Here is a 13,139-nt window from a genome sequence, read left to right as displayed (position 1 = left end):
GGCCCAGGAGTTTCCGTCATCCCCAAAACGCCTCGTTACGAGGAGAGCACAGGGATAACGAGGGGATATGACCAGCAGCGCGGAGGATTAAATTCAATGACAACGGTCCTTGGTGGCAGATTGATACTTGATATTTGCAGTTCGGATCAGTGGGGAAGCAAGTGACAAGTAACGCCATCAGCCACACCAGCCTCTTCCGAACTTTGGTGAATAAAAAGTGGGAGTCAAAGAAAAAAAGAATATTGAGCTCCTTATTTCCGAGGCCAGGAGACGGAGGGCTATCAAAATGGATGTGACCAGGACCAGCCTCATTAAGTGCGGAAGACGAGGACGTGGACGTGTCGCGTGCTTGCTCAAATAGGCATTATAGCTCATGGAGTACAAAGATTAGAGTGACTGATGGATGACAGATTGACAGTGCGTGGGCGCAGCGTGTTGAGCTGTAACAACCGTCGCGCCAGGACCAAAACAACAACTAAGTACGAGTAATATGTAGAGAGCGATACAGGAATTGTGTAAACGGCACTACATCCATCCCGGGTCGTGTTGAAGCCTGCGATCGACTGCGTCGCAATGGTTCCAACTTCCAATAGTTCTGTCCTTCACAGCGATGGGTTCGGGTGGGTTTCAAGACCAAGAAATATCAGCCACGGGCAAAAGTATGACCCCAAGCTTTGCAAGTAGTCGATTTGATAGATAGGCAACAGTGCGGAGCACTTTGGAGACACGGCACTGCATATACGAATGGATATGGCATTAATTTGGGATTACTCTGTACTCGCACTCTGCGGTCATCATACGGAGGCGTACACTTCATACAATTCGTACAAGTCGCGACACATGCGAACCAGTTTTACCGGCCGTCAGCAGCTGAAAGGAAATTGATAGCGCGCAATGTGGGCGGGAGCCGTAAAATGGTCCTCGAATCGCATTCATCCCACTTGTGATATGCGTGTGCAATTCCCAAAGGAATGGCACCACCGAGCTCATCGGAAAGCAGCCAACGGATGTCTGATAATGCAACTTCGACTCAGAATCAAAAAGAAGGTGGTTGTGCGTTTGTCTGTCGCTCAAGTACTGCTTTTTTGGAGGCATCGACAGGCCAGAGCCGGTGTTGCCTAAAATTACGGCTCCAGTGCAGTGGCCAGTGTGGACTGGTCAGTTAACGAAACGCGGCTGATATGGGAGGGCCAAAAGATGTAGAAATTACCACACTTACAATTCGCTCTGTGATAAAATACAGCGAGGGGAATAAAAGTCGCCGCGCCAAGCAGCCGAGGTGTTCCTGGCTGGAGCCAGGGAGGAGGACAGGCTGGGAACGAGTCGCTGGACTCGCTGGAAAGGCCGGAGATCTCCCCACTCGGGCGCCCACAGCACAACGCGGGTGCTGCACACAACCAACAAGGACCACTCGTTTGGCTGCTCCTCCAGAAGGGGGGACTGCAACGTCAGAAAGGTTATCGGTGTTCACTGAAGTCAGTTTCCCAGATGCTTTGCATCCTTCAGACACATCGACCCTCTTTCACACTCTCTTTGGAGAATCAAATACTCACCCGAGTTCATAGACATCGGCACTTCGATAGTGGCCTCTACTACGGGTCTTACCACGGTGCAGTGTGTAAAGATACCAGTACTCCGTCGCAGCCGACAGAAATACAACTTATTAGGTACTATTATAAACTTTCACGTTTCCAGTAAGGGCGTCATCTGGGCTCAGGCCGCGTCTAGCAAATTGGCTCTCGCCTTTCCGAGCTCCCTGCGAGGTTCTGGAAAAGGAGCGCCTCTCACTGCGGGCTGGAAGCCTGGACTCCTCTGCAGTCTCCTCCATGCGATCTCATCGATTCAACTTTCAGCGAGGCCCAGTAATACCATCAAGCATCATGAACTTTCCTCATGCAATCCGCTTCATAGTTCGTAAGAGCCAGTAGTTGACCCAGCGGGCATTACCCTGCATTGAGTTGTTTCAACGGCCAACTGCGAAACGCGCTTCGAGGGGCAATCAGAAGGTGACTGGTATCTCTTTTCGCAAGCACGATAGACTGGCATTTGTTGAGACCAGCTGAAACAAGACGGGAACCATACGAGCCATACAAATTTGACCCAGCTGAAGGTTCAAATACGCGATACCATACCCGAGCCCACCTTACTTACACGCTTACCCACTCAATTACAGGGGAGACCCGTCACGCTTTACCATACCGCGCTCCAGCCATACAGCAGCTCACCTTCAGCCGACCCTCTCGAGACCTGTATCTCCGGCCCTCGTCCCTTTGATCCTCTTCTTCTTCTTTTCTCCCCCTACACCCGCCTGGAGAGAGAAGCCGCTCCTCCTCATTCCTCTCTCCTCCTTCTCCTTCTTCCATCTTCGTCTCCTCTCCCTTCCTCTCCTCTCATCTCTCTTCCCCCCGGTTCTCGTCAATTCCCCCGGAGAGATTTGAGACTGGTCTCCAGGTAGAGATACAGCCGACGACGTCCTGTCTGTCGACCTAATCCTGCATCCGTTGCACCAGCTCTCCAGTCGAGCCGTGTCCGTCAGCTTCCGCTTCGACGCGTACCTCCTCGACGTTTGTTAACTCAAACGGCGAACCTCCCCCCCTAATCTGACAGTCGAGGTCAATTCCCTGGCATAGTCGGTTAGAGTCCCCTGATTCAGCTTCTGCCGGTTAGAAGAGCAACAAGAAGGGTCTTTTTTGATTTCATTTTCATTATTTCCCTTTGAAAGACGCTTTTTTTCGTGTACATGATTCTCTTGCGGTTGTGATTTGCTGGAAGGTGAGCTGCTTTTTTTTTTTCCTTCATCCAACTCCGTTCCACGCCATCCGCATAGATGCCAGTCGGAGCATGAAACCTCGAGCCGCAATATCACCTCTCAATCTCAATCCACGTCGGTACTCTTCTTCTTTGCAACGAGCGAGCCTTGTCGAGATCATTGTGCGTCTGGTGGAGACTGCGGTTCAAAACGGATTCAACATTCGTATACCTTGGGACAACAGGAGCAGGAGCGTTGCAATCCAGTATCTGAGAGACAATGTACCCTGGGAACCTGCGTCAGACAGCGGAATGCAATATCATGGAATAGTCTATCGGTCAGTGGGAATTGGGCCCACCTCTTGGGGTGGGACACAATCGCCTGATGGTTAGCGAAACTCATGTACAGATGATCATGAATGAGGATACCAGAGATATACTCTCTGTAAAATCGCCGCTGCGTGGACAATCCATGCTTATTTAAGGCACACGGGCTTCATTTCTCTCTGACCTCCAATTAAGGGGGTCGTCATGGGAATGCGTCCCCTGGTTGCATACTTTAGACGGACGATCCAGCGCATTACATACCGAGCAGTCTTGCTCTCACTGGCCTCTATCGTCAATTCGAAAATGCAAATCTACACCGATGGCTTGAAACTGGTTGGCTAACTATTTACTTCGGTGTCTCCAGGAACAGTTTCAATTCGAATTCGCACCTACCGAACTCGACCTTACCGGATCCCTTGAATGTGGATTTCGACAAACCGCAGCTTTCTATCCTACGAATCACTCTAATCTTGTACGAAGACGCTTAGCAGGACGCTGGGTTGCAATAATCTGTACGTTGTGAATATTGCTGCATTCTGAGCTCCCCCCTGACAGTATCCCTACCCCTTCCTAGGGTTCGTGCCTGTACTCCTGTTCCACATTCCGGAGTACTCCAGGCCCGCGATCATACACTGGTTCCTAGGGTGAAGACGTTCGTTCGTCCTTTGCCCTTCGAGCTAGTTTCCTCCAGACTCAAGCTCGACGGATCATTCCTGCGTCTTGCCCCAGCCTAGATGCCAGACACGCCGTCACGGTAAGGGTTGCATTGTGCCCTCTGCCCGAAGGCCTTTAATCTGGGTTAGTACTCAACTCCAAGGGATTCCTTATATGGCTCCCCCAGAACGCATTGTTCTCTTTTTTTCGAACCTCCATCTCTCTCCTTGCCCTCTTTGGTTTCGGGATCTTTACCGTTTTACTCTCGTTTTAATATCTTAATAATTCTTTCACTAATACAGTCTCTCTTTTTAGCTCTAGCTACCTTGAAGGCTTCGACCCCGTTGGCTCGCCGTCATTACCCCAGTACTCAGATTATTATCTCGTTGCTGGTCATTCTTTAATACTTGCCCAACTAATTCCACTCCTTAATCTTTACAACTAATTTGACGACTGTCGCTCTCTTAATTCCGTCGTTCCCTGCAAGACACGGTGCTCTTCAGATCCACTCCTTGAATACTACTATTCAATTCGACACTCCCCTTCCAGTTCGACAAAATGGCCTACCACAAACGCCCAACTTCGAGCTACCAACCCTGTGACACATTCTTCGTGGAATCATACGAGGACTTTCCTGTTCCCCGGATGGATCCAAAGGAACATGCAAAGCTGATTGCCCGCGAGCGTCAGTATGCTATCGCCGATGAACTGTCCAGGGTTACGAGCGAGGAATACCGTGAGGACGTGTTGTCCCACATGCTGGACATGGATGTTGGTTATCCAGGTCCCCTCGCAGCTCCTTGAGATCATGGCTAATCACGACGTGACCACAGGCTTCTACCCTTGCTGATGTTGAATCAATTGACATCCAAACGGAAATCCAGTGGTTCATGCGTCCTTACCTTCTTGACTTCCTAATCGAAGCTCATACCGCCTTCCAATTACTGCCATCGACCCTGTTCTTGACCGTCAACCTTCTCGATAGATACTGCTCCAAGCGTGTTGTCTATAAGAGACACTACCAACTGGTTGGCTGTGCAGCTTTGTTGATTGCGGCCAAGTATGGTGACAAGAAGGATCGTGTGCCAACCATCCGGGAACTCAAGTCCATGTGCTGCTCCTTGTACGACGATGACATGTTCATCCAGATGGAATGGCATGTCTTGCAAACTCTTGGGTGGACAATTGGACACCCAACCGTCGACACCTTCCTTCAGACGGCAGTCATGGACACTCCATACGACCCTGAGGTCGAGCATCTAGCTCTCTATATTGCAGAGATCTCGATGTTCCACCGCGAGTTCGTGTCCAAGCCATCCTCCGACCTTGCTAGGGCATCCCTTGCCCTATCACGGTGCATCCTAAACCGTCCTCAACCCCGTCACACGGAATGGGCCTCGCAGTATGACTCGATGACACTGGTGGGTCTGTCACAACAGCTTCACCAGCCATCTCAGGTGCTCGCGAGGAAGTACTCCTCATCTCACTATTCCCGGGTCTCGAAGATCCTCGAACAGTTCCTCGCTCGTCAGGCCTCGATCGCAAGTTACTCGCCGCCGAGCCCTCCCTCCGACATGGTTGACGTTGAATCCAAGCCATATGAAGGAGAAATTGGGCTCGCTACTCCTCAGAAGGCTCCTCATCCCTCCAACATGCCACACGGATATATCACCCCGCCAATCACCCCCGAAAATGAGGCCTTCATCAATGGTAGCAATGCTGGCTATGTGAAGACAGTCCAGGTGCCTAGCGCATGCTCACCGTCGCCGACACCTTCACCTAGTGTGCAGCAGTACATGACCCACAACCCCTACCAGCAGGAGTCGGCCTACGTGTCCCAACAATTCCTTCAACCTCAAATGAGCTTCACCACAGGATATTAGGCTGTGCTAGTATTTCAAAGCCTACCACGTCCTGGCGAATCTTGTGCCATCTTTTAACCGATCTGGTTTACTCTACATAAAACCTTTGGAGTGGTTCCGCCAGCTGTCTTGCACGGACAGACCTGGAATTTTCCTTTTTTTTTCTTACAATCATTTTCTCTTTGTTATCTGCAAAAAATTGCATACCCCTCTCCTTATGTTGTGACATATCATACCTTGGGTGTACCAAGTTGCATCTATCTGCCATTTTATTCTTGACATCTAGCATTGCAAGCGCGAGCATCTCGAGTTCAGACTGCATCTATCTGCCTGAAATTTATCCGTTATTTCATTTCGAAGCCCATTGGAGTTCTTATGGACTCGCTTGCATCTGTCTCTTGTTTTTACGGGATGGTGCGGACGACGTCTGACTCCTAATTTTTTTTTCTCTTTTCGACTTTATTCCCCCATCACACAACACTCGCCCACAAAACACGTCATATAAAGATCTTAATGTGGCTTTACCTTATCACCACCTGCACCCCTCGGGTCTGCGAGTGCTTAACTTATCAAGCATGAGCACTCTTCTTGGTTGGTGGAAGGAGGTTCCGTCAAAAAAAGCATCAAAACAAGGATTCTCACAAAAACGAGCAAAAAAAATATCATTTACCCCACGATATTTGACACCCCCGGAAGCGAAAAGAATGGAGACCAGCAAAAAGGGGGAAGAGAAGCCCAAAAAGGCTCTCTTTTTTTCATTTTGTGTTTTTTTTTTCTGTGTGTAAACTAGCTACAGAAGATAGTTTAGCACAACCCCCCATATCCCATGGACGGCAGGCTAGCAAAGCAAAGCACCGATCCATTGAAAAGATGAATATGAATACAATTCTCTTTTTCAAAAAAAAAAAAAAAAAAAAAAAAAACAAAATCCCAGGACTGTAGGACTGTAAACATATTAACACTACTGTCGCAGACGAGCCCAGGAAGAAAGAAAATAAAGAGTCAAAACGCCCTCCGTGCAGAGAGAAGTCGGTAACGGGAAGTTGACACCCTATCTCATCTGTATGGGGTACGAGTTAGTACATGTGGCAGTACCATTGCCAACTCAGCAAGAGTTCGGTCGGTCGGTGCGCAGACTACACTGCAGTACTGCACTGCACTGGGCAGAGCTAGCTACCTTACATGCGTACATTGGATAGTGACGCTGCCAATTAATGGATGAGTTCGGCGCAGCTAAAATGCTGTTCCTAAACTACCTTAGGTATTCGGCCAAGCATTGAGGCCTTGGGCTAGGAAGGGGGAGGAGGATCGAACTGAATGAAGGGCGTGGAAGAATACGATGGGGGAAAGACAAGGTTGAAAGTAGGTTGACCTCCTGATCAAATAGACGGAGATTGTCCGGGGTAAGCAAAAGCAAACAGCTGCAAGAGTAAGAAAGAGCCGAGGACGGTGAATTCGGCATCATGAGGTGCGAAGCTACTGTGAGGTGTCTCGATGGATGAACAAGATGAATGGCTACTGGTAGACTACCTGCTCAGTGCTCACCGTCTTTCTTGCGACAGGGGGAGGTGTGGCGAGGAGCTCGGCCCCAACTACCTTCATCTATTCGAAATTAGTGCCTAGGCTTAGGTTAAGTCGATTAAAAGGCTAATTTAAGTTAAGAAGAGTAGTCACGATGTTGATGATATATATATCTTCATATTGAATAACCCGAAATTGTATCGTCTAGGGTGGTGTTCTGGTATAGTACAGTAGCAGCAGCAGTAGTAATGATGATGATGATAATCGTAAAAACCGAAACCTGATCCGACTGAGGCAGCAGCCGACTGGGAAATGCGCCGTCTGAAAAGAGAGGGAGATTGGTATGAAGGGTGGTGGATGGTCGGGGATAGACTGGTCAGTGATCACCGAGACAGATAGAGAGGAGGTTTCTTTCCCTCTCTTTCCAGCGATGAGGTGATCAGGTCGGCGAATAAAGGAGTGACATGACATGAGAACGGTGGCCAGCCAGCCAGCACAGCAACAAAAGAAAGAGCCACCCACGCTATGCGAACGAGAGAAGGAAAAAGCAAAGGGAAGTTTAATATACAACTTGGAAGGGCAAGGGGAAGGGAAGGTTGGGGAAGGGTTTGGGGAAAACTGGCGAACCTGGGGAGGAACACGTGTGCTTGTGAGAAGAGGAGAAAGACAGCAAAAAAAAAAAAAAAAAAAAAAGGGCAGGAAGAAAACAATGCAAGGCCATGCAGTCCAGAACAAGAAGAATAATTGTACAGGGAGGAAAAGAAAGGGAAAGGGAAAGTTGAAGTGACGGTGTGTCGATCGCCGCCTCACTTTTCTGTATCAAGCCGCGCGGATAGGGCGAGTAATGCAGGAGGAGCCAGAGCCACATTCCTGATTCCAGGCTCGGGGTCCGTCCTACTCGAGCTGCCAGCAGCTTGAATCGCAGCCAGACTGAGGATGCAAAACAGTCTACTTCCATCGCTGTCTATCCCAGTCAGACGGCCTCGTCTCATCGTACGTCTGACCGCCGTGGTTATGGATGACCACCGGGGGTTGTGATTTCCGGGGGCCGGCATTATTAGACCCTGTAGAATGCAGACCAGCGTGTTAGTGACCTCCGTAACTGGTGAGATTCGCGATCTAGACATGCATGCATACCTCGCAGGTTGGGGACGACCACCACCTGGTCACCGCTGGTGCTGCTGCCACTGCTGGACAGCGTGGAATTTGACTCGTTGACTTTGTGCGGCATGTTGAATTGATGGCAGGATTGATGGCAGTTGAGAGGGATGGATGTTGAATCGATCGATATCGTGGGGAAGGGAGATTTAACAGCAACTGAAAGAACCCGATATGTATATATAGAAGGTTGACAGGTCGTGGCGGAGCAAGGCACAATGGCTGGCGTTGCTAGGCAGAAGGCTCAACGACAAAGAACCTAGAAGTGAAATGAAGTGGTCTTGAAGAAGAGAGATGATGGCTTTGGTAGATGTGTTTGATGATAGTATGGGGACAGACGGATGGGAGAGAGAGGCCTTTTGTATGCTCTCCGGAAGCAAGGACGAAGCTGCACCAAAGAGGAATAGGTTCCAGACGAAGCAGCAGGCTAATCGCGTGAATCAATAATAAGGATTCAAACCAGATACGGGAATGGAGCAGCAAACTAAATTAGCAGCAGGCCAGCAGCAGCAGCAGCGCCTGAGATCAGTCATCTTACTGAGTATACCTTAACTAGTGTATACACTGTACCAGATCCGGCTGGCTGGATGACCCCGGACGGAGTCTCTGCATCGCAGCATTTCACGAACGCCATTGCAGAATGGGGGAAAGCGCCTTACGTAGCGCCATCCAGGGGCGCGATATTCAGGGAGCCCTTCCCAGCCGAAATAAGACGAGGCGGCAAACCGGATGTCCCGTTGGCCATTTTCTGGCCTGGAATTTGGTCTCTGGACCGTGAGTTCGCGATCTTGTCCCAGGCTCCCTTGGGCCTTGAGGCTGGCCCTCGCCACTGTGGCAATTGGGACGAGGTGAGGCTGATTCTGTCTTGTCACTTGTTACTTGTCTACATACAAGCTGTCTACACGGTGTCGATACAGCACAGCCTGAGCTGTTGATGGGAGAGTAAGATTGGGACAGCTCCCCCTATTGTATTTAACACGCTCATACCCCTTATCCTGCCTCTAATTGGGCAATTACCGTACCAATACCCATATCCAACAGCGCGTAACAAAAAGGTCACTTGATCAGTCACTCTCCTTCCTATTTATAAAGAACTCGGGCCCATTCCCAAAATAGCTTAAACCGCTAATTTACGATGACTAAGACAGACACCTCTCTAACCGCTTCGAGCCATGTCAACAATTGACCCGACCTATGAGAGCCCAGGTCCTTCAGACTAGACCAAATGGATAACTCGGCTGCGTGGTGCCATCCAGATCAGTCAACGAGGCTGGAAAGGTCGACTCTCGGGCAAATTAGGCAGAGAAAAAGCAATGATGGGTGCAATTCCGCCTCGTTGCTGCTCTGTCCCACGGGAGGACTCGGAACGAGGACAACTCAGTCAATTGCGGAGCTAAAGACCAGCTCTAGCGAAGTAAGGTACGTACCTGACGGAGCATGTCCACAGACGTCGGCCTCCAGCCTCCTTGAGTCTCGAGCAAGTTCGAGAATGTACTGCAGGGACGAGGGATTATTCGGTGTGGTCGAGTCTACGGTGTCCAGTACGTATCCGCATGAGGCTTTCGTTGGAATGATATTCATTTCGTCTACGACCGTGTTTGGACTGTAGTCTAACTATACAGGACTATTAGCGTTCCACTCTCTCCTCCCCAATCTTATGCTAGCTTTCAATGTAGATCACTATTCCGTTCGATTCGATTTGTAGACCGCGGAGTCGGGCATACGGTTGTGTTACAACGGACAGTCTTGAATTCTGCATCCAGCTCGATTCTCTCGCTCCTGTCACCGACATCTTCTGCTGCCTGGAGTACTCCGGACTGTGGTTCTCTTCATGGTGTGGTTCGCGTCTCATTCTCACCGCTTCAGCCTTGGCTGAATTCAGCAATGCACGGACTCGGCGTGGAGAACTCCATACGTACTTGGATGGCCGGGTATGCAGGTTAGCCGGTGACAATCATTGATTCTAGATCTCTGGTCTCCACATCTAGACTGAATTGTCAAGGGGGAGCTCTTGTTTTGTTTCAGGGACACCCGTCCCAGTAGATGCGGTAGGTTGCGGACCGATGAGCGAGATTAAACCTGAGCGGTGAGGTGAGAAGGCTGGCTGGCTGACATCGAGACCACATGAAACTGACTGAGGTCATACTGTCGGAGTGTAAGTACTGTCTACAGAGCAAGTAAGCCTGGCTTGATGATTCGTCATTATCGTTGAGTTGTCTGTATACCTAAACGGTATCATGGTGCATACTCTGGACATCCAGTATTATTGATCAGCCATCTTGCGGTGTTCGCCGTTCGCCTGCGCTTGTTGACTTGTCCGTGTATTCATGACTTCACTGCGTCATAGTTTGGTTCTGTACGACCACAGTCGACAACAGGCAGCTGGTGCCCAAACACCCAAGTCAACTTCGGGCTACACGCCCAACCCCCCTTACTATAGCTCACTTGCTCTCACTTCTCCCTCTTCATCCGTTCCTCCCATCCGTTCATACTACGTCGAATTCCTAATGTTCTCCTCGCGGCATGCCCTCCTGACTGCATCATTGACATCGTTGTTGTGTGGTACGTGGTCGCTGGCCGCATAGCCCCTGCCGTCCCAATACAGCTTCTCGCCTCGTTTGTCGCAGACTCCTTGCGACTATCGCTCCTGTCGATGACCTCAGTGCTCACCTGACTGCTTCGTGCATCTTCCTTGCCCGCGAGTTTCGAAGGGGCAGCCAACCATGTGTAGCGGTTGGGATCAGAAGGTTCAAGAGCCGGACGAGGCGGGCGGAAATGTTGCGTTGGAGGGCGATGGCTGATATACTGCGCGGGGATAGTGTTTCCCGGGCGTGCGTTGATCGAGGGTACGTCTCTATTAGGATAGGCTGTGGTAGCAAGTCGGCCCTGCGAAGGCTGCGAAGGCTGCGGCGGCTGCGGCGGCTGTCCACGCCTTGCACCCGACTCGTTTTGTTGTATAGACTGGGACTTTGGCTGACCGAAGAAGGATGAAATGCTTTTCTGAGACGGGGGGGCTGGGTTGCTCAGAGTCCCAACTACCGGCTTCGGTTTGCTCTTGCGCTCTACCTCTGCCGACTGTTCCTGCTCCGACTTCATGGCCGTGCTAGCTATGTACTCGCGAGCGCTTGAAAAGCCCGCTGACATGGTAGTAGGTGCCATGAAGCTTGAGCCGCTCATGGTATATGTCGAGGACATACTTGTTATTGTCGTATTTGTCGTACTTGCCGAGTACTGTCCGTTGTTGTACCGCCGCCGTTTGCTAGAGGGTTCATCGTCAGTCGCCCGAGTACCATTCCACCGAATGACTGTGTTGGGCGACTCTTGACCATCCTCGGTCCATTGATCATCGTATACAGAAGGAAGTGACCCAATCCCCTCAACCATGGCGGTGACCGACGGACGTTCTCGATGCAGTATGTCTGCAATGCCATAAACAATCTTCTCTTCTAGTTTCGGACCAACCGTGCGAAGCCGGCGGGTAATTGATTCTGGTGACAGAAACGACGTCACGCTGGTTTCTGTACCATCTCGGGCCTGTCGAAGCGGATAACTCAGGTATAACAACGCCTGGGCTCTGGTCATAGCCACGTAAAGCAACCGCCTCTCCTCATCAGAATCCTCGGCGCGAGAGTGTGGTATAATCCCTTCGTACGCTGCTGGAACGAACACAACCGGCCATTCTAATCCTTTGGCCGCATGAATGGTTGAAATGGTGACCTTTTCTTCTTGTGCCTGATCCTCTCCCTGGGCACTTTCTTGTGGGAGGACCTCAGTTGATAAAGCCACATTCGCTAGGAATTGAGACAACGCCTCCTCGCCAGGGTGCGCTTGCTCCTGGGCAAGCCCTTCAATTTCAGGAAGACTTTCATCCCGCTCATCTTCATCTTCAGACCCGGTAGTATCGTCTGCCTGAGTTAAAAGTTCCTCCACGTTGGCCCACCTATTTTCATCATTCGCTCCATACGTTGCTGTAAGAAATTCGCGGAACGAGAGCTTCTTCATCACAATCTCCAACATCTTTCGAGGGGCCGATCGATCAGGGCACTGGTGGAGCTTGTCTCTGGAGTACTCAATTATCCCAACCAAAGTGCTTAGTCCTTGGCTGGCTGGTTTCAACAAAGTCTTCTCGGTCGACCTGCGACCTTGTGCTACATCCTTGATGTAGTCCCACAGAGATTTGTCGGCTTTCTGGGCGCTGTTCAGTAGCATTTTTATGGTCTCCTCGCCAATTTTTCTCGATGGAACGTTGATGATGCGTAGAAGTGCTTCCGTGTTATCGGGATGGCTAATGACTCTCAGGTAATCCAAAAGCAGCTTGATCTCAACCCGATCAAAGAACCTCTGTCCTCCAACCATCCGATAAGGAACACCATGTTTCCCCATGGCAGATTCAATTTGTCGCGATAGCGAAGCCGACCGAAGTAAGATGACAAAGTCGGAATAGTTTAATAGCTTTCCCGTCAAACCCACACATCTCTTAATCTCCAGTACGATCCATTGAGCTTCTGCATCGGCGGATGGCAGTTTGCGTAGTACCGGTAGCGTGCCAAAATTATGCGTTGGCTGTAACTTTTTTGCCGGCCGTGACGAGTCTTGCTCAATGACATCCTGAGCAGACTTCAGGATAGAACCCGAGGATCGATAATTGTCCTCTAAAAGTACAATCTCAGTGTTGCTGTATAACCGCTGCATCCGCGTTAGGTTTTTGATCTCCGCAGAACGAAACCCGTAGATGCTCTGGTCCGGATCTCCAACGACTGTGATGCGCCTGTTCCGAGACGCAAGAAGGTTCATTAGTTCGTATTGAATTTGATTTGTATCTTGAAATTCATCCACCAAAACCACCTGAACATTGGATACACACTCCGG

At 50.2% G+C, this 13,139-nt stretch overlaps 3 protein-coding genes across 3 annotated transcripts; 2 read left to right on the top strand and 1 right to left on the bottom strand.

Moving 5' to 3' along the window:
- Positions 1 to 4,044: 4,044 nt before the first annotated feature.
- ASPVEDRAFT_41938 (G1/S-specific cyclin) lies at positions 4,045 to 5,834 on the top strand. The gene is made up of 2 exons (XM_040812467.1): positions 4,045 to 4,500; positions 4,563 to 5,834. The coding sequence occupies exons 1-2, from the start codon at positions 4,288 to 4,290 to the stop codon at positions 5,610 to 5,612; spliced, it is 1,263 nt and encodes a 420-aa protein (XP_040668202.1). The 5' UTR covers positions 4,045 to 4,287; the 3' UTR covers positions 5,613 to 5,834.
- A 2,226-nt stretch (positions 5,835 to 8,060) lies between these two features.
- On the bottom strand, positions 8,061 to 8,343 carry ASPVEDRAFT_83942 (uncharacterized protein; the record flags this gene model as incomplete). The annotated part of the gene is made up of 2 exons (XM_040817472.1): positions 8,061 to 8,176; positions 8,250 to 8,343. 2 exons carry the CDS (start codon positions 8,341 to 8,343, stop codon positions 8,061 to 8,063), a joined length of 210 nt encoding a protein of 69 aa, XP_040668201.1.
- A 1,007-nt stretch (positions 8,344 to 9,350) lies between these two features.
- Positions 9,351 to 10,406, top strand: ASPVEDRAFT_676484 (uncharacterized protein). Its single transcript, XM_040815956.1, has 2 exons — positions 9,351 to 9,689; positions 9,902 to 10,406. Exons 1-2 carry the CDS (start codon positions 9,496 to 9,498, stop codon positions 10,212 to 10,214), a joined length of 507 nt encoding a protein of 168 aa, XP_040668200.1. The 5' UTR covers positions 9,351 to 9,495; the 3' UTR covers positions 10,215 to 10,406.
- The last annotated feature ends 2,733 nt before the right edge of the window (positions 10,407 to 13,139 follow it).

Source organism: Aspergillus versicolor (genome assembly GCF_001890125.1).
Source record: "Aspergillus versicolor CBS 583.65 unplaced genomic scaffold ASPVEscaffold_5, whole genome shotgun sequence".
Lineage (NCBI taxonomy): Eukaryota > Fungi > Ascomycota > Eurotiomycetes > Eurotiales > Aspergillaceae > Aspergillus > Aspergillus versicolor.
The sequence above is the reverse complement of the archived record's forward strand: the minus strand, read 5'-3'. Positions and strand labels throughout refer to the sequence as shown.

What these genes read in the sequence shown, in the direction of transcription:
- ASPVEDRAFT_41938 (XM_040812467.1), top strand. Translation starts at nt 4,288, where the DNA reads ATGGCCTACCACAAACGCCCAACTTCGAGCTACCAACCCTGTGACACA. An exon ending in CCCACATGCTGGACATGGAT is followed by an intron (nt 4,501 to 4,562) that starts GTTGGTTATCCA and finishes ACGTGACCACAG; the next exon opens with GCTTCTACCCTTGCTGATGT.
- ASPVEDRAFT_676484 (XM_040815956.1), top strand. Translation starts at nt 9,496, where the DNA reads ATGGATAACTCGGCTGCGTGGTGCCATCCAGATCAGTCAACGAGGCTG. An exon ending in ACCAGCTCTAGCGAAGTAAG is followed by an intron (nt 9,690 to 9,901) that starts GTACGTACCTGA and finishes CAGGACTATTAG; the next exon opens with CGTTCCACTCTCTCCTCCCC.